Source organism: Sprattus sprattus (assembly GCF_963457725.1).
Source record: "Sprattus sprattus genome assembly, chromosome: 10".
NCBI lineage: Eukaryota > Metazoa > Chordata > Actinopteri > Clupeiformes > Clupeidae > Sprattus > Sprattus sprattus.
Genome location: NC_137908.1, coordinates 27,073,799 through 27,098,568, shown reverse-complemented (window position 1 = coordinate 27,098,568; position 24,770 = coordinate 27,073,799). Strand labels below are relative to the sequence as shown.

The following is a 24,770-nucleotide window of genomic DNA, read 5'->3' as shown; positions in this document are numbered from 1 at the left end:
GAGCCTGTCAGTTAGTGTTTGTGAACAGGGTGTATGTTCTCTTCATTTCAGAGGTGGAGCCTGTTGTAGAATTCCTGAAAGCAATCAAGCCAAACACTATTGTTCTGGTGGCCTCTTATGACGAACCTGCTTGGATGTGAGTGTCTCTTTGCTTGAGTGACACATCTAAGAAAATGTCTGGACATATTGCTTAAAGGTTTTGATAAAAGCTATTCTACATGAAATTCTAATCACAACTAAAATGCTTCAGTGTTACTTCAAGGAACCCTTAGGCTGTGTCACGTCATTCTCACTCCTCTCTCTTCTCAGTATGACAGCGGAAATTCGTGAGCTGTTTTCCAATCTGGGAAGTTCCGAGGTACTAACACTCGCTTCGAGAGATAGCTGGGTATTTGCAGGAGTGAGTGGAATAATTGGGAAAAGTCCTTATGAGCGGGTACGTATATTGGAAAGATCTGATTTCCTAAGCTTATTCCATTAAATACCTCAAATTATCTCTTTAAATCCACAAATATTTCGGGTATTGCATCAATGAGGTGATTTTTACTTTTATTGGAAGAATTGGAGAGTTCTTGGATTTGAAGTTTTTCCTCTTTCAACATATATAAAGTTTATACGTATATGTTTAAAGAGGAAAAACTTCAAAAGCATTTCACACTACATATGATTAATAAATAAAAAAAGTTCATAGCTTCTCTCATGTTGTGACAGCATGAACTAATGCTGGCAAAGGGAACCTTAATGTCACTTTGTATGCTTGTTTCAAAATCAGTTTAAAAAAAATTCTTTTCTGTGATCTCAACAGGTCATAAAGAATGATAAAAACACAAACAAATATGACGGCTGGCCTGGGGTGGTGAATCTTGGGGGCTGCTTTCCAAAAAACGCTCACCAAAAAGACATGAACAAAATAGCATCAGTGAAGCAAAAAATGTCAAACTCCAGCGAAGTTCATACAAGTTAAACTGTTTTCCCTCAACTTCTAGATGACCATGACATCAAAGAGTTATTATGTTGTTGACATTGTGTGCATTGCACTATTATTAATCTACTAGGATATCATTGTGGAGTTAAATATCTCCCATATGACTTTTTTTTATGCTGGACTGAACAAATAACATTTAGACTGTGCCAGAAATTGGATTTACTAGTGCTTGTATAAATTCCTTGTATTAAACTCACATACCAAAAAGAAAACAATACAGATGAGATGATCTCCTTTTTAAAGTTATCAGTGCATTGGTGTGAAAAGGCCTCTCTGTGGCAGCTAAGGCGTAAACAAACAGTCTGTCTGAAACACATGGACACTCTTAGAATGACCCCTCTCTGATGTCATCACCCAGGGGACAGCGTGTCCAATCAGTGATGGCTGATCCCAGCAGCCTGGCCCTTCGAGCATGGGCAGCTCACTGACAAGGGAAGCAGGTCATGTCTGGACCGTTGCTTGAAAAGACAGCACTGGGACTAGCATTGCAGGGAGGAGAAAGATTCCAAAGACCCCTCCTCACTCCCTGTCCTGTTGCACTTTGGCCTTCTCAGCTGATCAGTGATTCAATGACTTGGTGTGCTGGAAAGTGCCCCCGTGGCCGAGCCATCTAAGGCTTCCTGCTCTGTCAGTGGCAATTACCATAATCTCGCTGGTGCCTGTAAGTCCTTTAAGAGAAGAGTACAGGCTGGCAACAGGTGGTGAGTGGCGTCTTACTTGGATAGGTGATTTTGCCTTGTGCACACTTCGATACCACTTGCGCTCTGTTCTCTTCTGTCTGTCTCTTTCTGTCTTTCTCCCCCTTTCTTTCTTTCACACTTTCTCTTTTTTTCTTTCCTTATGTCTCTCTGTCCTTCTTTCAGACCTATACACACACACACACACACCCTCAAAGGCTTGATCTCCAACGCGCACTGACCCAGCACCATGTCAGATTCTGTGACGCCTTTCAGCTTGTGAGATGACCTCATCATAGTTCAGGTGCACCGGCATCTGCGTGGACAGTGCTGCTCTTGTCGCCCTGAGGACCCCGTCAGCTCGTCTTGTTTATAAATATCTCCGCGAGCGAGCCCCCTCCGGACCATCTCTCCGCTGTCAAGGTGCCAGAGAGTGTGAGAAGGATCTTTTTTCCCTCTGCTCTCCCCCTACCCACCCACACCCAAGACACACACCCTCCCCTCCTGCTAACCAGGCTGGACAGAGAGAGGATCTGGGAAAGAAGAATAGAAACTGGGACCCAGCAGAAGAGCACCTCACGGGGTGACAAGGAGCAGGCAGAGGAGTGTGCGCCATAGAGCATGGGGGCGTCTTATGGAAAGAAAGTAAGTGGGCTGCCTGGTTGACATGACATGTTACACATAGAGCTCTACTGCTTTTTGTCCTGCTCTTAGTGGTTGTTTTGGTTCAAGGGTTTAAAAAAGACGGAAAGACCCGGCCCTTTTTTGTCTTGCTTGTCTTCTATTGAGGTCTAAAGCCCCTTTGTTGGCTTGCAAATAACTCCAAACTGTCTTGTTTAGTTTGTGAGATTACTTTTGTTAATGGTATTTGAGACTATACAGTACAGTGTTTGGTGATACAGTACATGTCTGTATGTACATAACATTCATTGAGGTTGAAGTAGGTGGTTTGAATTAAAAGTTTATTTTCACAATGACTTAACAGAGATCTCCTATTTGGCTAAATCTTCAAAACATGCCATTGCCATTGTAGAGGGAGACAGCCATTCAATGTTTCACTTTCACACAAGCACAACACGAATGCAAGCTGCGAAAGACAGGGGCGAGAGTAAATTCTTCAGATGTTTGAGGGTTTCTCATTAACCAGTGAACTCATTGCTTTTCTTTAAATAATCCAGCCGTATCCTACAGGGTTCACGAGTGGCTATAAGCGCAAATATTTAAGCAATGGGGTGGGACGTGTCTTTCAAGGGTGTGTGTGAAGCAGAGCTTTGGGAGTGACAGCTGGTTCTAGAGTCGTAGTTGGATTAGGGAACACACGAGACCCTTCCCAGCATCTATTGAATAGTTTAGATTGCATTTCAGGAACACATGTGTAATTAAGATTTGCCTTTCCACTGGGGCAGTGTGCATTAACCTCAGTGTCAGATATGACTGCGGTCTGTTACTGTGCATGGGCTAACAATAAGCCTGACAGCACATGGTCACTGAACTCAATCCCCCACACCACCCCACCCAACTAACAGTTTGCCTACGTTTAACCCCATATGGTAGATCTGCTTAAGGTCGCCATCATGTCACCTTCTCCTCTCCTTCTGCCACCTATAGACCCTCGATGTATACAATTTATATCTCATCATGTGTGTGTGTGTGTGTGTGTGTGTGTGTGTGTGTGTGTGTGTGTGTGTGTGTGTGTGTGTGTGTGAGTGTGTGTGTATGAGTGTGTGTGTGTGTGTGTGTGTGTGTGTGTGTGTGTGTGTGTGTGTGTGTGTCTGTATCTTCACCTACCTCTCCTCTGTTTTTGCTTCTATGATAAGATTACTCTAGTCCTAATTTGTGTTCAGGGCAGGGGTGGCAGGGGTTAACAGATAGGCATGCCTTGAGTGCTTCAGTATTCCAGCGCAGAGCCAAAGCGCGCACGCACACACACACACACACACACACACACACACACACACACACACACACACACACACACACACACACACACACACACACATGCCTTGAGTGCTTCAGTATTCAAGCGCAGAGCCAAAGCAGTGTAGGGCAAAGAGCGGCATCCAGGGCTCTTGGAGAGTGCTGGAAATGTCAGAGCACGTCAGAGCTGTAATTTCATCCACTGTGCCAGCTTCCGGGCTCATTTGGCACCAGCTGAATGCCCCAGACCAGACCTCAGTGTGCTGGTACCGGCCCACATAGCATAACAACTGCCTTTCACCCGCATACACGGGCCAGGCAAAGGAAGGGAATGGAGGGAGAAGCCATAAGGCACAAGCTTTTGGGCATCTTCTGTTTCACAGATAAGTCAGTGTTTTGATGATGGTGTGTGGAGAACTATCTACTAAAGGATTTATTTTTTCTGTCTGTTTAAGTCTCTCTTTTGGTTTGTGTGTGGGGTGTGTGAGTGAGTGTGTGTGTGTGTGTATGTGTGTGTGTGTGTGTGTGTGTGTGTGTGTGTTTAAATGAGTGAAGGGAGTGTACATATCTGTCTGTAAGCGCTCAGAATGAGCAAGAGCAATAACCTTGAATAAATGCACCTTCTTCAGAAGGGCCTTCTCATATTTCATTTAAGAAGAATTGATCATATGAATTACTCAACCCACGCAGGCGAACTCGCTTATGATAAGTCATTTCCCCCTAGCTTGCCTCTTAGGCCTCCGCTGAATAGCATGGTTCGTTTAACATGTGCTTTCCAGCTGATGTTGAGCCCAGGCAGATGCGAGAAAACTACTCCAAAACGCTATGGGGACTAATACATGTGACTGCGGGGAATTTGAATTCGCTGAATCCCTAATCCCTCAGCATCCAACTGCAGTGCACAGCGCTTAGGCATGCTGCTACCCCTGTGCAAGAAGCCCGCTCGAAACGCTCATGTGATTGCCTGCCGCTAAATGCAACGTCGACTGGAGGCCTCCTGTGCCAAAGACCTACTGAGGGAGATTAAGGCAATCAGAGAAAATCCTTTCTAAATTATCTAACGGTCAAGCTAAAAATAATTACTACCTCTCGCGAGGAACTGAACTCGTGAAGCATGAACATTCCGTTTTAGCGCTGTTTGTGTCCTTTCTCTGGACAAAGGATTTGTCATTGGGAGATAGTCATTAAACAGAGAGTTATTATACACAGCATTTGCAAAGATTACATGCAGTATCTTGAGTCATGCACAGTTTCACCACTGGTTTCTGGACAAAACAAATTACTAAAGAGACTGAAAGACTTTATAGTTCTCTTAATCCATCTTCAGTTAATGCTATTTTGTAAACTCAAGCATGCTGCTTATGGCCTGTAGCCTACACATGTATCCATAAAATGCCCTTTTGTCATTGTGTTCAAAAACTCGATATGTTGAATGACCCTCTCTTTTATGTTGCTTTCGCTTTTGTTATGCTTAAGGTAATCATAAAGACTAAAATGCACATTTTCTGCGAGGACTGCGAGTGCTGAAAATCAATGCTGTCCTTCTTCAAATGGAATTCCCTTGTAGTAATTTGTTTAGACACTTCAGACAAATACAAAAGCTGGAAATGTTGATGTCTTCATTGTCTGGCATGTTTTAAATTGCAGAGGTCTATTTTCAGAGGCTGGAGTTTGTGCCAGCGTTTGTGTATACATAAGAGGGTGTCTGTCTTTAGCAACTCAGCCCTCAAGTTCATTCATCCACCCCTGATCACTGGTGCATGACAATCTTTGCATTAGTGTGTTTGTGAGTGTGTGAGTTGGTTCATTTGAGAAAAAGAAATACAAGAGTGGACAGTTGCCAGCGCTACAATCCACATTTTTTTGTTATTTTTTACATCAGCGGTATTCTCTCACTAATTTCTACAATTTGCAAATACGCCTTGCTTTTTTTTCTCGTCCTGGTCTTGGCTAGATCAATACTGATGCACGGTAAGACTATTTGATCCCAAACACAGACAAAAGGCAAGCCTATCAGAACAGAGCCTGGGTAGGGACTGCTGTGTTGTGCTAACCATTGAGCCTGAACCAAAGCCTTGATTAAGGCAGCCAGAGCTCCCCAGTCTGAGCCACATCCTTGAAACAGCACCATGATTACTGCACCTTCACAGAAAGCTTTTTGTCCTCCCCATCCTAGTGAGTTACACACTAAAATGTACCTTTGAAACCATTTGGAAAGGCTGTATATTTGCTTCCAAATACACAATCGTAGGCGTTATTGCCGTATTGGTTAACATCTGACAAGCACACAATTCTTTGTCTGGGGTCTGGTGTTCTTGGGCACCATCTCAGATCAAAAACCATATCTGGTACCTGGCATGAGAAGCGTGCATCCAGTCTATTCTTTTTGGTGTAAGCTAGGAGGGAGGATCGCTGGGAACTATTCCCCTACTTTTAGACTATTATTTAAAAAACACCCCACACCTGTCAAATGTTACGTTTTATCTATTTCATACCCACTGTGCAGAAGAGACTGTTGTGTTCGTGCTGTGTGGCTCACTAAATCACCTCATTCCACACAGAACTCTCTGACAGCTGCAGTAGTCGTTGGCTTTGCATTTAACACGTTTTATCAGCGCCTGGCGGTAACGCTGGTCTTCTTCTTTTTTTTTTATTGGCGGTTGGCAAACAACTTTTAGGTGCACTACCACCAGAGGTACTAATAAAAACAAGGGGAAATATATTTTTCTAAGACAAGTAGATAGTCACATAAACTATTCAATTTTGTATCATGTAACGACTATTCGATTAATAAAATATCCATCCATCCCATCCTTCCCAACGGTGTACCAATCCACTCCAGTAACTGGGGGAGGCCTGTGAAGGAGTCACGAGAGAGGAGGAAGCTCTGTTAGTTTTCTCTCCCACTTGAGAAATGAGACAGCTAGCTCCTGGTGCACCTGGTCATGAACGGCAGCAGAGATGCACAGATGGCATGCAAACCTGTTATCCCTGCAGTGCTACAAACCTTTGCTCTGCTCGCTCTCATCCCTCCTGATAGTGCTGTGGAAACATGCAGGGAGCTGTTATTCCAGGCTTCGTGTTTGTATTCTTGCAAGTGCAATTAGGATACAATGTTCTCTAACACACCCCTCAGTTTCCATGCGAACACCTGCTTCCCGAGACATTTAACATTGCAAACTTCAAATGTTAATTGCCTGTGTCTATTATTCAGTGGCAGCATGGTTGAGTGAACATACTGACAGCTATTGCTAAATTTGGGGAAAGATGCTAACAACAGTGCTGATGTATTTCACACTCAGTTAATCTGAGGGTTTGTTTACATAAAGGTTAAGCAATAAGCCCCTACAAGAACTGATTTGATAAAAAATAGCAAATAAAAATGTTATTTTTTATGTTGAACAAAAGAAACTTTGTTTTCATTTCATCTCCAAAAATGTTGTGGATGAACAGATGCCTAATCCTGATGTTTGGGCTGGAATCCCACAGTCGTTATTAGGAGTCAAATAGAGTATCCTGGCAAAAGATCACAGCAGCAGTCACCTGCTCAGTCAGTGGCATAATCCACCACAAAGGCCCAGAACATGAAGGAAGGGAGATAAAAAGAAAGCAAGCATCGCCTTACCACAGAATGTCACACTTCACAAAGATCCTGAGTCATTACCACATGACTGGACTCACAATTTTAGAAACTGTATCTTTGAGGAACTGAGGAATAATTTCATTATTTCGGGACTAAAAAAATATGGAATTCCCAATGGCTAACACATTGAGGTAAACGTAGTTATTAGCCATTATCAGGGGCACAGGGGAGATTTTTCATTTTGTGTATTTTGGGCTACTGGTTTTACACTCAAAAAGTCAGGATGGGATACTCACTTTTTATGAAGCCATGGGTAAACAAGAGTCAACACAGACCTACATGATCGACACTGGTCCACATACATGATCAACACAGGCCTACATGATCAACACTGGTCAACATACATGATCAAACTGTTACTTTATTGTTTTGTTTAACTTGAGGGTCAGGCTGCTTCCAAATAAAGCTGCGGAAGGAGACTCAGAGATTAGTCCAGTTAAACTTATGTAATGACTTGCTGATCGTTAATCACCAATCAATTATTTACTATATATAACAATTATAAGAGATTTTTCTATGCATTTAATGCACCAGCACTTTTGATGGCATCATTTGTGTCCCCTTCAGAAATGGATCTTAAGAATTGTTTCTGTTTGTTCCCCGCCCTCCCAACAGTGAAATTAAATGTGTGGCCCAAAATATCTGCAAGCCGACCACTAGGGTCCCCCAGACTCAGCACTCACAATATTTGTTTGTGGGCAGTCTTTGTGAAAGGGGTGTAGGATAAAGGGGGAGCTAGCTACAGTGGGTTGAACAATATGTCATGATAATAGTAATGATGCTTAAATCATAGCTGCCACTGGCTAGCTAACTATTAGCTCAAAACAACTATTAGTTCAAAACGCGGGATGGTGTGGCCGTGGGAATAAAAAGGGCTTATTAGCTAGCTCAAATGAAGTACTAAATGCACATTGTGATGTTGTTGCTCACTGGCACACTGTTTAAGGGTAATTATTTAATATCGTTGTTTACACTGTATGTAAAATTTGGATTCTACATTGAGTGCCCCCCGCAACAACGTGTTTTTTGTAAGCCAACCCGGACGTTAGCACCACCATGGGTTCCCTCAGCAAAAGTCTAGAAACTTACAATATCAACAATGGTTGTTTCTAAAAGTCTTCACAAATTATAGTTACATATAACATTTTTGAAGCACAAATGCAGTAAATAATAGTAAAAAGCAAATGTCATATTAAAACAGAACTACTCCAAACCTACTCCAAGTCGCATTTACGCCAAAGACTTGTGCAGCTCAGGTACTGTGTTTGACAACCATTGTAGTTTCATATAGCCACTTACTATCAACCACCTTTTCAACCGAACCACCTTTCCATCAGAACAGATGCATATGGAAGCTCGAAAATGTATGAGTTGGATATTAACTGGTGTATTCTATGTCATAGAACAAGCACAGGAAATATCATAATCTCTTTGTGTTAATCACGGACCTTTTTCAGGGATCAAACCCAAGCGGACCAAAGGTCGAGCTGAGGGAACCCATAAACCACTTCTTGGGGCACTTAATCAGTCAGTTAACATCGGGTTTTAAAACGACATTACATGCGCTCAATCTGCAGTCAATGTTCCCCAATGTTTTTGTGGCACTTTTTGGCAGAGACATACTTCCTCGGTGAGTGGATATTTTCCCTTTTAGGATAAAACATAAATAAAGCATGTGCCGCACATGTCTCAGCTCATTGTCCCTTACGTCTATAGAGTCATACCTTTTCAGACAGCTTCATTCTGATGATCTTCTTGATGATTTTGCTCGTTCATTGAAGATAAATTACACCAAAAAAACACTGCAGTCTTGATATTCAATTTTGAACTGTCAAACATAGATTTTTTTTTTTACCCACACCCCACACACACACACACACACACACACCACCACCATCTGCGCCCCTGGCTATTATGATTATGCTCTATAATTATCTGTCCCGGACTGTAAAATTACTACATTAGACAAAACAATCAATTTTCTGTGGGAAATGTGCTATGTGTGAAGCTGCAAAGCTACAATAATCCTGCCTGAATTGCTAATACTTCATATGAGGGAGGCTCCTACAGATAATTAGCCCCTCATTGCAACATCATCAGTAATGAGTTTACAGTTTCAGACACAAGGGGGTTTATCTGTCCAGTGAAGGGTTATTACTGAGGCAACAGCACCATAGCAATTTCATGCACAATTCATCCTTTGTTGGCGTTTTTTTTGGGATAATTGACTGTTAATGACACCAACTTTATTAAGTCATACAGGGAGTCATTAAATATTACAATACAATGATGTTTTCTGGTTTCATTCAGTTTGATCATAGAGAAAATGGAGCAGTGAAACTGTGTCATGTACGTACAAATATATGTAGTGTGATTTATGAAACCAACAGGGAAGATGTGCACATGGTAAATCTGGCTGTAACAAAGGCTGTAGTCGTATGTTGTTCTGTTCCAAAGACAGATATTAGCCGGCTCTCACATCAGTTGCAGCTATGAAAGCTTGTGGATGACGAAAGTGACACAGTGACACAAATGTACATACATGTCCCTTTGCTTGGCCTCTCCTAATCTTACATGTGAGTTAATCTGAAATGTTGGGATCATCTCTGAGGCACCTGGGACCTGGCAATGTCTTTCGGACTGCCACAGCCCCAGGCCGGGTACGATGACTGATGAAGGACTGATGATTTGTACCTGCACCTAAATTGTCTGAGGAGATTATCTTACTTAAACACCAAAAACATAATTTGTTATGGGAAATGATATATATAAATATTACCCTTTTTTATTTGGAATATGCAAATTACTTTTCTGGACATTTACTTACTCAATTACAAATGATTTACTCCAGAAGTAAATTAGGCAAATAGAGCTGGTAGATGTGGCTTTATGCTGATGTATAACGGAAAGGTAATCAATCCGTAATTAATGAGATTTAGCTGGGGTCTGACAGATGGAACTTTGATCATTAGTTGTAATGAATCATGCTTGAGTAATCCACCTTTATCAAACCAGCTAACAGTCTCCTTCTGCTCCACTAGATGGCAGAGCTAGATTAAAATCTGCATTAACTAAAGAATATTGTGTAGATGCCGAAACATAGGGATTGTTTCTAGAAAAACTAAAATCTATAAATGAAAGAGAAAACACTGATAGTCTAGAATTCCAAATACTTGGAGACTTGGTGCATATCAATAATTTATCATGAAAACAAAACGACTTGTGTGTGTGTGTATGCGTGTGTACAGAACTTTGATCTCGGAAATCAAGAGGTCTGCCACTGCCCACACAGAACAAAGAGCACAACTGGGATTTACAGACATGAAAGCTTAAGAATGGACAGTGAAAGAAAAAAAAGATAAGGCTGACCTGTTATATAAACCCTCTCTCTCTGACACACACGCACGCACGCACGCACGCACGCACGCACGCACGCACGCACGCACGCACGCACGCACGCACGCACCCACGCACGCACACACGCGCACACACACACACACACACACACACACACACACACACACACACACACACACACACACAGATTTCTTCTCGTCTAAAACCTGTTGCCAGAGAGAACACAATTTGCAGTTTAACAAGATTCCTCCCATCCTATCACAGAAACTGTGAACATCTGTAAAACTTGCCCCAGATAGACAGACTCCATTTCATACTTCCCTTGGGGCGGGGAAGGGAGGACGGGGGGTTGTGTTTTTCGTGTATTTACATCTCTTTCCCATGCCAAGATTAGCGGCCGCTGTGTTGACCTGCTGCTGTGGGGCAGGCCACTGGCAGGCCACTCTGACTGAGAGGTGCGGTGCTGGGGAGGGCACAGATGTGCTGGGCATCTGGTGGCCGGCGTCAGTCCTGGCTCACCGTATAGACAAACAGGCAGTGCCATTAGGGACCGCAATGCGGTTGTTTGTACACGCCGGCGGTGTTGTACAAGAGGTCCCAGTACAGGTTTAATGGCAGGCCCCCAAGAGCTGCTTCCACCCCTGCCCCCCCCCCCCCCCCCCCCTTTCCCCTCCATGCTCTTTCATCCCATCAGGGGACCCCATTGCAACACTCACTTAAAACACCCCTCATGGGGCTCTTAAATAACTTGGACGGATATTAAAGGCAAGGATCTTTCTTGGAGTTCTCTGAGCTCTGGTATGATTGGCCTAGTTTAGCGCGTCCTGTCACTGGCCCCTGATAATTGTTTGTGTTGTCTGGGAAACCCAAGCCCTTGCATCCTGAAACAGGAGTGGCGCACCAGGAAGAAAATCTTTAAAAAACCTTTTTGTCCACAACTTATCATGGCTACAATATCAGTGTGGAAGCGCATGAGGGCTCTCTCTGTCTCTCTCTCTCTCTCTCTCTCTCTCTCTCTCTCTCTCTCTCTCTCTCTCTCTCTCTCTCTCTCTCTCTCTCCTAGTGCAGGTTAATAAAAGATGAAGGGAACTCAGAAACAGGGGCCAGGACTGAGGAGGTCCAATGACCGCTGTTAGTAACTGAATACATGAGAAGGGGGACTGAAGCATCCGGATTACCTGGGAGAGTAATGTTGTTTCCTGACCCAGGTTACTGAGTGAAGGACCATAGTGGGTTGCCAGATTGATTTGGCCACGGCCTGCTAAATACCCATGAGACTGCAGAGGTTTGGTTATTAATTACTGAAGCCAATGATGTTTGACAAATGAAATTATAATGTTCTCCTTATGGAATTATCATGATAGAGATGTTTTTGAACTAACGGCAGTGCGGCAGGAATGGTCATCTATACTATGCCATTACAAGTGCTGAGGAATAAGTAAATACTTCATAGTCCTCAGATCCTCTTCTGAAACTCTGTTCCTCTCTGCTTAAGACATGACAGGCATTGTCTCATATTACTGCATACTGAAATGCTAAAGAACTGAACTAAATATGGATAGACTCTTATTCCTGCTAAGCTCATTTCAACTTGACTCCATTGTTATTAGCCCAGGATTTTCTTCTTACTCCGTCTTAGAAGGCACCCGTTGATCATAATACAGCTTAGAACCGTCCTGTATCCAATTGGGCGTGGAAACACAGGCTTGTGTTGAAAATTAGTGCAACACTAATTCATTCCTCTGAAACGTAACACTAACTACAGGCCCGTGGATTATTCCAACAATTATGGATTCTGCTCCTCCTCGGTGGAAAGGGAATGCAATATGTGACTGAAAGTGTCATGAAGTCATGTACTTTTCCAACTGATGTCATGCATTATTCATGCGTTCACTAATTGCACATCTACAACGTTTTTGACATGGGAGTGTTCTGGGAACGAGCCGTCTCCACGCACACTGAGACTTCAGCGCCCTGAGAGAAAAGAAAAATCATTCATCATTCATTCAGCCCGCCTTATGTCCTCATTGCAGCCCACCCCCACCCTCTCCTCCACCCATGTCCAAAAACAGAATTCACCTCATGTCCCACCAGTGGATTAACAGGAATCCCCCCATTTCCCCCACCACCACCACCCTCCCCACCCCCACCCCACCCATTAGTAATGCTGAAGGGGGGAAGGAGGACAGTGAGGGCCTTGTCGCCGCATCAAGCCTGAGAAGGCCTCTCCTAGCAACCGTACACGACAACACAATATCCTTTCAGTCAGCCATGAGTACATCTCAAAGGGGGCTGCCTGGGATTTGCCTCAGCCCTGTGAAGTGCCTGTGTCTTCAGCGCTTGGGCTAGGAAGGGGAAGAGGGGCTCTGTGGTCTGGGAGGAGGGTGAGAAGACGTGAGGGGCATCAGACCCAGCATGGCGTGAATGGGATGGAGGAATGGTTCTGTCAGTGTTTTTTTTTTTACGTCTCTCCAACAGCACAGGGGGGTGAAAGTAGTCTCCCTAGCTCTGTGAATCAAAGAGTAGCCATGTCTTTTTTAAAGTATTAACATGAGTGTAAGAAGCAGTCTGGTTGAAGATAAGCCACACACATAAATGATGCACATGCACCAGGCTTCCATAATGCACTGACTTCTTTAACTTCCCTCTCCTCTCTTCTCTCCACCTTCCTCTTCCATATCAACTTCACCATCCCACCTGCTTTGGCAGAAGAAAGCCTACAGTATTGAGCCACAGTGTGTGAAAAACGGAAAACACCTGAATGGCAAAGGTAAGACCGCTCTCATGTTTCAACCTTAGAGAACAATGCGGGTTTCAGGCAGCACAGAGCAGCTCCTGTGAATCACAATGGTGTTGCCAGTCCCTCCTCTATTCAAGCAAGTAATTGACCTGGTGTGCTGACTTACCATAGTTCACTATGAAATACTCATGGTCACCTCACATGCTGTTATGTTGACGTTACGTGCTGACTGGGTGTAGATCTTTTTGAATGAGTCTGAATCTAACAAAAGGTCTCCAAGCATCCGGTTGGAAAACTCATGAATTATTATCAGGGCAAATGGGCAAGGCTGGGATGGACGACAAAGAAAAACTAAATGCTCCTGTGCTAACGCTTACAGGTCAGCACATGTGTTCAGTGGACTCACATTACACGTATTACACTTTTTAGACTGTCCTCCTTGTCACTTTTAATATTGTGACAGAAATAAATCCATAAAGCATTAAATTGGCGCATACCCCAATCAAAGCCACTAAGGATTGAGCGAGTACAGCAGATTGTGAGCTCCATGCATAGTATGTTACTACACATACTTGGCATGTACTGGGTTCTCCAGCACTAAAGTTGCATTGGAGTAGAGAGCATCTACATTATAATCTTTATTTGTTGCTTTTTTGACACACTAATGTGCCAGGTGTAGTTGTTTTTTTAATGTTACCATTCACAGTCATACATTTTCATCAGAGTTACACCAAAGCTCCAGAGAATGATACGAAACTTATGATATGAACATAATAACGAAATGTTTACACTGTCAAATTAAGCCAGTATTAATGTCTGCATGTCTAGATGCCGTCATGCCATTTTGTTCTCTTAATTTCAGGGAGGGTAGGGCCATGTGAAAACTCTGCTGTTCAAGTTACGCCTCGGTACGGCAGCCATTGCCCTAAGATGAAAACACTCGGCTGACAGACGGTTAATATAGGCATTAGGAAAGGGAGCTTAAGCACTTCACTAATCCTGACTGCAAAAAGACCCCCGTGAATCTGTGAGCTCGCTCAGAGAAACACTGAGAGAGAGAGAAAGAAGGAGAGAGAGTAGGAAAGAGAGAGGGAGGGTAGGAGGTTAGAGAGAGAAGGAGAGGCGGGGCTGTGGAGTGCCAGAAGGTCATGTGACTGTTTACACTAGCGAGGGCAGGGAGACATGTGTGTGTGCCTGTGTGTGTGTGTGTGTGTGTGTGCGTGTGTGTGTGTGTGTGTGTGTGTGTGTGTGTGTTTGGGGAGAGAGAAGTTTTTGCGGCACAGCCTCTGACCAGCCCCTGCAGAGCCATGTAAAGTCCCAGAGCAGGGACCCAGCACTGACAGTCGGAGCAGGGACGCGCAGACACTCACCGACACACACACACACACACATGGCTCAGAGAGTCACCCACGGCCACAGTCTCTTTCCAGAGGGACAACCAGGCAGGCCCAGAGAAGGGCTGGTGAAGTCAGGTAAGAGGGAAACACCATTACTGCTCTCAGCGAGGTTAGTGATGCTTCCTAACATATTTTTAACCACTGTGAGAAGTGGCTTTTTTATAATGACTGATGTGTTATGTAATATAACTAGCTGGTTTATTGTGACTGTGGCTGTACCACACTCTAAAAGCTTTCCATCGCAGAGGCTGTGACTTGTCATAAATATTTTTTTTTGTCTTGAAGGCGTTTTCAGTATCTGTGCTGAATATGATGGAGTACATATTGACAGATGAACATTGTACTATGCTTGCACTAACTTACACTTGCCACAGTGCAAACATGGCTCAATGTTTGCTCTTCTCTCTCTCTGTGCTAAAGCTGGGTTAATCAGTGAGGTGACTGTGAGTCTGTGCTGGCCTGTTTGGAGCAGTGGAGGAAGGCTAGCTGTGGTGCCTGCTCCCCATGCTAGTGTTAGGGACTGTACGAGTGACTTGGGGGTGATCTGGCATAGGGTGTGGCGGCACACAAAGTGATCCAGCACATCATTCAAGGGGGAGCAGAAGCATCTCTTCAGTTACAGCAGAGGCCTTAGTCATGGTCCTCACCCATACACAGATGAGCTAAGGTCATGGATGTTGTGGATCCCCCAAACCAGACCTCAAAATCAATCCTGCATAAAACAGACTTGAAAGAATATGGGAGAGGGAGAGTGATCTAGGCTTGTGTGTCATGTAGTTACACACTGAAGTGCTCACAACCCAAACTTTTAACAACCACATGACCTCGGGGCATTTTAGTGATCCTCTAAAACACTAGAGAGCCATTTAGCTTTGAACTTGAAGTCGTCGAGGTGAGAAGTGGGCCTTTCATCTTCTGAGTTCTGTCTGTCTGTCAAAATAGCTGCTAGCACGCTATATTTTATTCTCTCTGAGATGGCATTATATAATATTACTGATGTGTTCATAAAGTACTGTTATTGTAGGAGTACCTCCTGCCAGACCTCAACCAACAGGGGAAAAGAGAACTTCAACACATTTCACCTCAGTCTTTGCATTCTGTGAATCTTATCTGCCACGTTTACCCCACTATTTCACTGGTTGATCCTAGTGGCAATAGCTAAAGTCCATGAACAAAATCAGGGCAGAGGAGACCGCATCAGTGGCCATGTGTACTTAGCATGTTTGAACAGTTATCAGGGAGTGGATGCAAGTATCTAGCTGTATTTGTACTCTCTCTCACACAGACATACACACACACACACACATGCACACACACACACACACACACACACACACACACACACACACACACGCACACACACATGCATGAACCAAATGTTCTGTAAATAACGCTATTATTTATCCACTTTCCCCAACCCAACAATGCATGAAGCATTGAAAAAAAAAAATCTCATAACCCTGAACAATCTAAGAGACAGAGCCACATACTATAGAAATGTATGTTTCCCCTTTTCATGCCTGTCAGCACGTAGTTCGTTGCAGCACAGGAGTCTTTTGAGAGGGGCTGATTGGTGCTTTTGCATGATAAAGACCTGACCGAGCCAGAGACTGAACTTCATGGTGAATTGGGGGTCAGTCTTCAGAGACTATTATGGGAAAAGAGTCCCCCCCTCCCTTTCCCCCTCCCCCTCCCTTTCCCCCTCCCCCTCCCAACCCCATGGGAGGCAGTCAGTTCTGGGCATCCTCAACTAAAGATGACAGCACCATAGCAACCGTTAGAGCTCTGTTTATAGATAACAAGAGCCAAAAATGAAAAAAAAAGAAGCTTGTTGACGTGCTGTTCATCCGACAGGACAGATATGACATCATCCCACCCTTTGCTGCATTCGTATGATGTATTTCACCAGTGCAAACCCCACAAGGAGGGTCCAGTTTGCATGTTAACTCATTTGTTTTTCAAACCTACAATAGAGACTGATAAAAATACCTCATCACACAGTGTGTTTGAACCATTAATTGCTCCTTTTTTCAATCAAACATATTCATAATTACTTTGGATTTCCCGTACATCCTCCATTTAAACTGACTTACCATATTTCAATGCTAATGTAATCCTGGATGTACCCATCCATTCAAGACAGTATTTGCAAACCCAAATGTCACTTTACAATTTGTATTCACAGATATAATATGTACATAGTTTCATGTATTCTGATGGATTGAATAAATTGCTGCCTCACCTTGGCTAGACCTTAGCTGCAGTAAAGGAAAAACGTTTGCACACACACAGTAAAGGAGAGCGAAGGTCATAAGTAATGCAGTGAAAATGCAGTGGGTGATATTCACTTTCTGAGCAGACACACAAAGCTCTTTGTGGTTGCACTGTGTCCGTGTCATAGATATGAAATCAATGGGAACATAGATGGTAGGTCAGCACAGCAGATGAACATTTGTCAAGCAGATCCGGTTTCCTGCATCCCTATGAGGCTATGGCAATGTCTGATCTGATCAATTTGTATTAAATCCTGGCATAAGCAAGGACGCAGTTCCCACATCCTGTGTCTGCTACTTGGAGGAAAGATGGAGGGACACAACCATGCACACACCTGCTATCAGCCCCCTTGTACACCTATTTTACACACAGATGAACAGTATGTGTGTGTTCATAAAACAAAATTGCCTGTCTATTCAGTGGCCATTCACAGCCTGACTTACTGTTTGGACAAATACATGAACAAAACACACTCTCTCTCACACACACAAACACACACACACATACATTGTGATGTAAGCTGCTTTCAGACATCAGTTCCTTTGTAACCCGTGGAGAGCCCTCTTGATGGCTACTGTAATTACATTTGACTGGAAGTGCTGAAGCCACACATCTCTACGCCTACATGGTCACCCGCATACAGTCCCCTATGTGGTCTTTCTGTGGCGTGATAAGCTGCACATCTTTGATGATTAATTAGTGTCCTGCAGTGCATCTCAAGACTACTGAAGCTTTAACTGAATCTGAAGAAATTACCCTTGACTAGATCTGTGTTCAGGTCCTTATTCATGTTCAGTTGTTCTTCATGGTCACCTCTGCGTTACATATATTTTGTGTCGCTGTCGTGTAGAAATTGCCCATAGCCTGACTGAGCTTTTCTTAAAATATGCTGTGATTCAATCAGAAGGAAAGAAATATAGCTCTGGAAGACCACATGTTAGTAGATAAATGTCCTCCACTGACTGCCTGATGGTAAAGATGACACTGCACCACCACACCTCCTCTTATTCCTGATTTTGCTTAGTCAGACTTTCAGGTGTTAGGTCCAACAAACAATGGATTTGACCCTTTGTCAACTACCGCATCATGCCTCAGATTTAATCTGGCTGAAACAGAAAAAGGTTTGCATGTCATTTTATGTCTAGTTTGGATTTGATACCCTGGCCCTTAGCAATATTGTTCATCAATAATTCTCAGAAATCACACATTAGTTCCAATCTCTGCTGCACTGTTGCTCATCTTGCTTGGATTGATAGGGAGGTCCTGTGACAGCTGAGGTGCCTTTCTAATATTGAAGAGCTCAGATGACTTTGGTTCCTTGTGAGAAGGCCTGGTATTGTTCAGCCTTGGCATATGACACCTGATCTTCCAGCATCTCCCCAGGATCAGGTCCCCTCTAAGCTCCTGTCAATAGAGGTGAGGGACCTAGGAGCTGCCACTCAGAGGAGGGGCAGGGCACAGTCAATGGCCAGGCCCCACATACTAACACAGCAGAAGTGCTTATGAAGGAAACACACTGCTAATGAAAGGAGGGTGTGTCAGCTGCCCGCCCATGGCAGTTTGGAGGTTATGAAATCACCAGAGTCAACAGACAGGGGGCTGAGGCAGCCAAGGAATTTCTGTGGGGTGTATCTAATATAAATAAACTCAAGTGGCTCAGTGAATCACCCACCATTCTTCTGCTTGGTTACCTATGACTGCAAATATGAGCTTGCATTGTGGAATAAGGCAAATGAGCCAAATGGTCAAATCTATGGGCTCTTTATCCACAAGCCTCATGGACTTTACACATATGTAATGATCGTTCTTGACCGGTTTCTTTACCTGCAGCTCAGAGGACACAACTGACTAGAGACATGTCATTTAATAATCTCTCTCTCTCTCTATCTCTTCCTCTCTTTCTCTTGCTGTCTCTGCCTGCCTGTTGTCTAGCCTCTGCCTATGCAGACCTGCAATGGGAGGCTCCCCAACCGGAGCCGGCTCAGAGGGACCCTTGCAGCTACCCGCACCAAGACCTCCCTCCAGTGGCCAGCTACGCGGCTCAGCCGGATTACATGGAAGAGGACGATGATCTCATCAAGCCCAAAAAGCTTGTTAATCCAGTGAAATCCTCTAAAAGCCACCAGGAGCTCCACAGGGAGTTGCTTATGAACCAGAAACGGTAGGAGTTCACACCCTGACATGCTTTTTACACCCCCCACCACCACCACCACCATCTCCGCTTTCATCTGCCATGAACACATTAAAGCACATATATATATATATATATATATAAAACCTCATCCCTCACAGAAGGTCAGTGAGATAGAGGACGGCCAGGGCATAAGTCATACTCGGTGCTGTGTGATGGGTGATAGGTTGGTTTAATACCCTTCGATGATACGGCGCAAACACAGATCCCAGATTAAATAAAAATACGTTTTCCAGTTATGTAAGGCTGCGTGGCAGAAGAGAGGCAGCCTGACAAATAATGTTACCACTTGATAAAAAACATGACATCATCCACATACATGGGGCTGAGATGAGTGTTATAAAATGGTGGGCAACGTGTACAGCTCCGCACAATCCTCTGAAGCATCATTTTGACTAACTGATCCAACTTTCAGCCCTGTGGTATGACACCAGTCGTTTCCCTAGACCCTAAACATATCCACTGCATTCATGTATTGTTTTTTGTTTGTATTCATTCATTATATCATAATATTTTTTTAACAAGATTTTTCACTGGATCATGATTGTATTTGAGAAGGCTAAGTGTAAAACCGAGAGTAGAAACCTTAACATTAAAAAGAGCTCAAGTACAATCTCCATTATGCATTACCAGTGCCCTGCCACGGCTCTCTAAATTAGCCCTCTTACTGGTGTACTGTTGTTGCTAGGTAACAGCCCAGTAAAATGCACCACCCTCTCCTTACCCCACCACCACCCTCACCCTGAAATGTTTGGGCAAATCCCTTCAGCTTGAGCACTCGAGCCGAGCCCCCAGTCAAGGACAGCGGGAACTCAAGGCCCTTAGAGAGGACTACAGAAGCTCCTTTATCCCCCCTTCACTCTCCTCTGCTGCCTGTGCATAGTGAGCTAAGGAAGGAGTATGGGCCTTAAGGAAGCGCCAGAGAAGCTCTCCAAATACACACACAATCACCCACAGTCACACACACACACACGCACACACACACACACACACAAAAACAAAGAAACAGACATGCACACACACCTTAACACACGCATATGTGCATATTCACATACATTTCATATGCACATATATATGCACGTACATAAACGTATGCGCTATCCCTATCAGGGTTTTCTTTACACATCAACATGTCATTGTGTGTGTGTCCTCTATTACCAGTGACAAGGGAATGCCCTGCTCTGCTTAAGCTGACCAAACTAAACCGTTACTACACCACCATCTCTGATCACACACATTACGGCTCCCATTTCTGTATGCCACAGTTACCGCCACCAAGCATAACACCGTAAAATGGAGTTTAAAACAGCCATGCTCGAGTATTCCGAAATCGGTGCCGGTTGGTTTTTAAACCCACATAATGTAGTTCCTCTATCGATCCACTTGCAGACGATAAACCTTGCCCCGGGTGACTATATCTGAAAATAAACCGGCAGTGCCGTGTGTGCCGTGCTGCGCCGGTCGGGCATGTATCAGATAATTCCTCTGCCAAGTGCTGGGAGTTGAGGGAGCTCATTCTGCTCGGCTGCGGGCACTGAAATGAAGGTGCAGCAGACTGGGCTGGCAGGGAGCCAGGCTCGCAATTAAGCAGGTATCTGCTGGGGCACGCTGGCACCAGGGCTGGCATGGCACCGCAGGGGGTCGGAGTAAGGGTCTCTGTGTGTGTGTGTGTGTGTGTGTGTGTGTGTGTGTGTGTGTGTGTGTGTGTGTTTGTGTGTGTGTTTGTGTGTGTGTGTGTGTGTGTGTGTGTGTGTGTGTGTGTGTGTGTGTGTGTGTGTGTGTGTGTGTGTGTGTGTGTGTGTGTGTGTGTGTGTGTGTGTGTGTGTGTGTGTGTGTGTTGTTGGTGAAGGTGGGAGTATTCTCTGAGAGTTGGCTGAAGAGAGTTAATCAGAGCTGGGCCATTCAGGCTAACCCCTGACAGGGACGAAGCCCAGATAAGCTGAAGAGATGTGAAAGCAGGAACTGGGTCACAAACTGAGCTGCGCCCTGTCCTCAGTCACTGCTACTCAACAGATAAGGCCCCTCTAAAGGCTCTTTGAGTGACACTGGTGTTTGAGATGAACCTGGTTGAGAGAAGGGCCTGAGAGAGAGAAGCGAAGAGGAGTGAAAACATAAAGATGGAGAAGAAGGAGAAAAAAAACAGACAAAACACAAAACCTGGTCAAATGTCAACGTCCTTTACAATGGATGAAATAAGATCCTTCCCATAGATCCATTCAGGAAGGTTGGTAGGGAGGGGGAGTCAATATTAGCAATCTGCAGGATGTTTAGCTGGCAGGGTATTGACATTCCTCTACCTGTTTAAAGTGTTTTTAGATGGCAGTGTTTGCTCAGGGGGAGGCTGATGCACTCCGTGTCTCCTCATTAATTGCCACCTTGTTTGTTTGTTGCTGCCGTGCAGTCTAGTCAGTTTGACGGACACGGCCTAAATGAGCGCTGGCGCTAATTGTGCATTCCGCAGCCCAACACTCCCCGAGTTTCTCACCTTTGAGGACCCGTGACTACCACCTCCCCAAGGTGGGATGAGACAGTCGCTTAATTTAATTAGGAATCGTCAAGAGAGACACAGTGTGGACAGTTTAGGCGTATGTGTGCAACAGCAAAGAAGGGGGGGAACAGCAATTGGGAATTCAGCGTATTTTAACCTGTTATCGTCAGACTGACACTCCGCTTAGCAGCTGTTGGCATTACAGAGGCTGGATTTTGGGTTTGGCTCCCCCAGTAATAGCTAGCGAATATTAAGTTTATTAAGGACAATGAACTGTCAAGCAGAGAGGATCTCCATGCCAAGCCTTGTCACTGACAAGAAGCATGTGGGTCATTCAATTAAGACTGAGTCACCTCGCATCATATGTGCATACCTCTGCTGTGTGCTTTCCATCATGTTTGTCATAATAACAATAAACACCCCGTAAGCAGAATATAAACTCCATGCCAGGCAAGCTAAAGACCGTTCTTTAACCTAGTATTAGAATACCTATCCTCAAGATTATAGAAGTTAATAGTAGCATTAGCAATCATATCAACATGTCTTGTAAAACATTATACAGCAGACTTCATCTTTTGAAGATATGAAGTATTTACTTAGATCTTCGCTCTCTCTTTGGATGGCCTCATCAACAGAAGTGGGTGAGATTTGGTCCTTTAGTGTAACAAGAGGGCCCTCTGCTGGAAAGTAAAAGAGCATGAAGAGACATCAACTCTGCTGTGCTGATTTCTCTCTCTCTCTGTCTTTCCCTTTCTCTTTCTCTCTCTCTCGCACACACACACACACACACACACACACACACACACACACACACACACACACACACACACACAGGGGGGTGGAGACCAAGCCAGAGCTGCAGCGCGTCCTGGAGCAAAGGAAGAGGGAACAAATGATCAAGCAGCGGAAGCAGGAAGAGGAGGCCAGGAAGAAGGTCTCCCCGCTGGAGCAGGAGCTTCTCAAGAGGAGGCGCGAGCTGGAGGAGGTGTGAAAAGTCTCTAACCTTCTAGCTAGCACATTTAACACTAAAAGGCCTGCTCTGGGGAATAGCACTTTAGCACTGCTCCAGGCTTAAGTGTGTCACTGTGACCAAAACTACAACATCACTACCTGTCAATATTTAGCTCTGCAACAGCCGCAGAATAGTTCACATTGTCTTGTTTGTTGTTGAAGCAAAACATCTTAAAATGAATTATGCCTCAATACCTTGTGTAATTGGCAATGTCTGAAAACTGCACTCTAAACCGCCGCATGGTGTTATTAAACTTTGTTTGTTAGATGGTTAAGGAAGATCTGATTTGTAGTCCTACAAAATGATGGGTTTTCAGCTCACTGTGCTGTTTGGTAAAACGCGTCTGTTTGTGCTGCAGCTGGAGCGCGAACAGGAAGAACAGCAGGAAGGCGGGTCAAAGAATGCACCGGAATTCATCAAGGTGAAGGAGAACTTGAGGAGGACGTCATTCCTGAACACGGAGGAGAAGGAGGTGTAAAGACACACGTGTCAGAGAGCTTAAACCTGCAAGAAGAGCACAGGAGGAGGCTGTGTGTGTTCTGTTCTGCTTGTGTGAATGGACACAAATGCACGTGTGTGTGTGTATGTTTGTGTGCGGCTGGTGCCACACAAGAGATGCTGTACAGTACCGCCCTGGCATGGCTGGCCATGCCCACCCCTAGTGCCTTTAGCATCACACACACATGGCTGCACGGGCTGGGATGGGTGAGGCCAAATCTGCCGTTCTTCATTGACCTTTTCTCAGTCTGACTAAACCAACAGAAAGGACCGAAGTGGAGAAAGAAACAATGAACACGATATGTCCTATATATGTCCTATGTTCTAACATTGATGGAAGACCAGAATGTTCAGTGTAAACCTGCGTAAACACTTGGCAATGCTATTTCTATGTTGGGGTTTTTTTCAGTAAAGAAGTGTAAAATGATTATGATAATTCAGCGAATCTGAAAGAGTTAGGTCAATGTGTGGAGATTTTATATCTTGCTGGAAGAGGAATGAACCTGTTCTCTGAATGTGACAGACGTATCTGCAATGACCCAGAAATATTTCCTGATTTCTTGGTATTAAGGCACTTCATTGTTTAATGTATGCCAGCTGTTGCAAACAGTGTGGTCACAGCCTTTGATAGCAAGTCATCAGGAGACATAAAACAGTGTTATCATCAAACCATGCACAGTGCGAGGACTGTTAATTTCACAGCTGCCAAATACCCTAAAGAAGACGCATTGAAAGAGAGACTACCTAAAATACTTTTCCTCACCAGATACAATCGGCACAAGTCACTTTTTTTTAGAATCACAGAAATAAAGATAAAATACACTCTCTCTCCTTCTGAAAGGAACACAAATATCATCATTTGTCATAATTTGTAAACACGCCCTGGAATAGTTATTTGCCATTGCACAATCATGATATAGTGGGTCTATGTAGTCCTAGATCAGGTCAGGTGCGTGAGAGTGAGGTGAGACTACTTCTGCCTCTCTCCACTTCAGTGCCTTCACCGCTGTGCATAGCAGTGGCGTACAAAGCTGATTGAGGCATACAGGCAACAGTCAATGGTTGCAGTGCTTCAGCGTCAAAATCAATGTGTTGAATTTCAAAGATGCATTTTTCTCTAGCCATCTCAAACTATTTAGGTTTGTATGACAATTAAAGTCAGTGGTCAAGGCAGTTTTTTACAAGACAAAAAGGACTAAGTGGGCCCTTTAGGATTGTAAATTGTACTAATCATTAAAGTGAAATTGCATATCACTGATTTTTATAAGATATACCGTCCTAACTTTATCTTATCACAGTTTCAGTAGGACCGGTCAGATGCTTTGTACACTAAAGAAGACTACTTTATCAAGGTGTTCTGGGCACTCCGTTTTGTTTTGATAGAGTGTTATTTTTGCCTTTAACTTGTCCTCAAGCCACTTGATGTCAAACTGTGTACTTGCATCATTTTGAACATGTTGTAGATATTTCTTTCCTTGTTCCTATTTTATTTAGTTTTTTGGGGGGATTATTTGTGTGTCAAATCAAATATCTAATCAATTCACACTTAAATGTACAGTGCTTAACATCAAATTATGTCTGTAAAAATGAC

At 44.0% G+C, this 24,770-nt stretch overlaps 1 protein-coding gene across 2 annotated transcripts; it reads left to right on the top strand.

Annotated features, from left to right (window-relative positions):
* The first annotated feature begins 2,177 nt into the window (after nucleotides 1–2,177).
* Nucleotides 2,178–24,770, top strand: LOC308371447 (protein FAM107B). 2 transcript variants are annotated; one of them, XM_080846347.1, is made up of 5 exons: nucleotides 2,178–2,307; nucleotides 13,289–13,349; nucleotides 18,923–19,151; nucleotides 22,504–22,654; nucleotides 23,040–24,770. In XM_080846347.1, the coding sequence occupies exons 1-5, from the start codon at nucleotides 2,284–2,286 to the stop codon at nucleotides 23,157–23,159; spliced, it is 585 nt and encodes a 194-aa protein (XP_080702473.1). In that variant the 5' UTR covers nucleotides 2,178–2,283; the 3' UTR covers nucleotides 23,160–24,770. The 2 variants fall into 2 exon arrangements, with proteins under 2 accessions (XP_080702473.1, XP_080702474.1); XM_080846348.1 differs by lacking the exons at nucleotides 2,178–2,307; nucleotides 13,289–13,349 and adding an exon at nucleotides 14,625–14,791.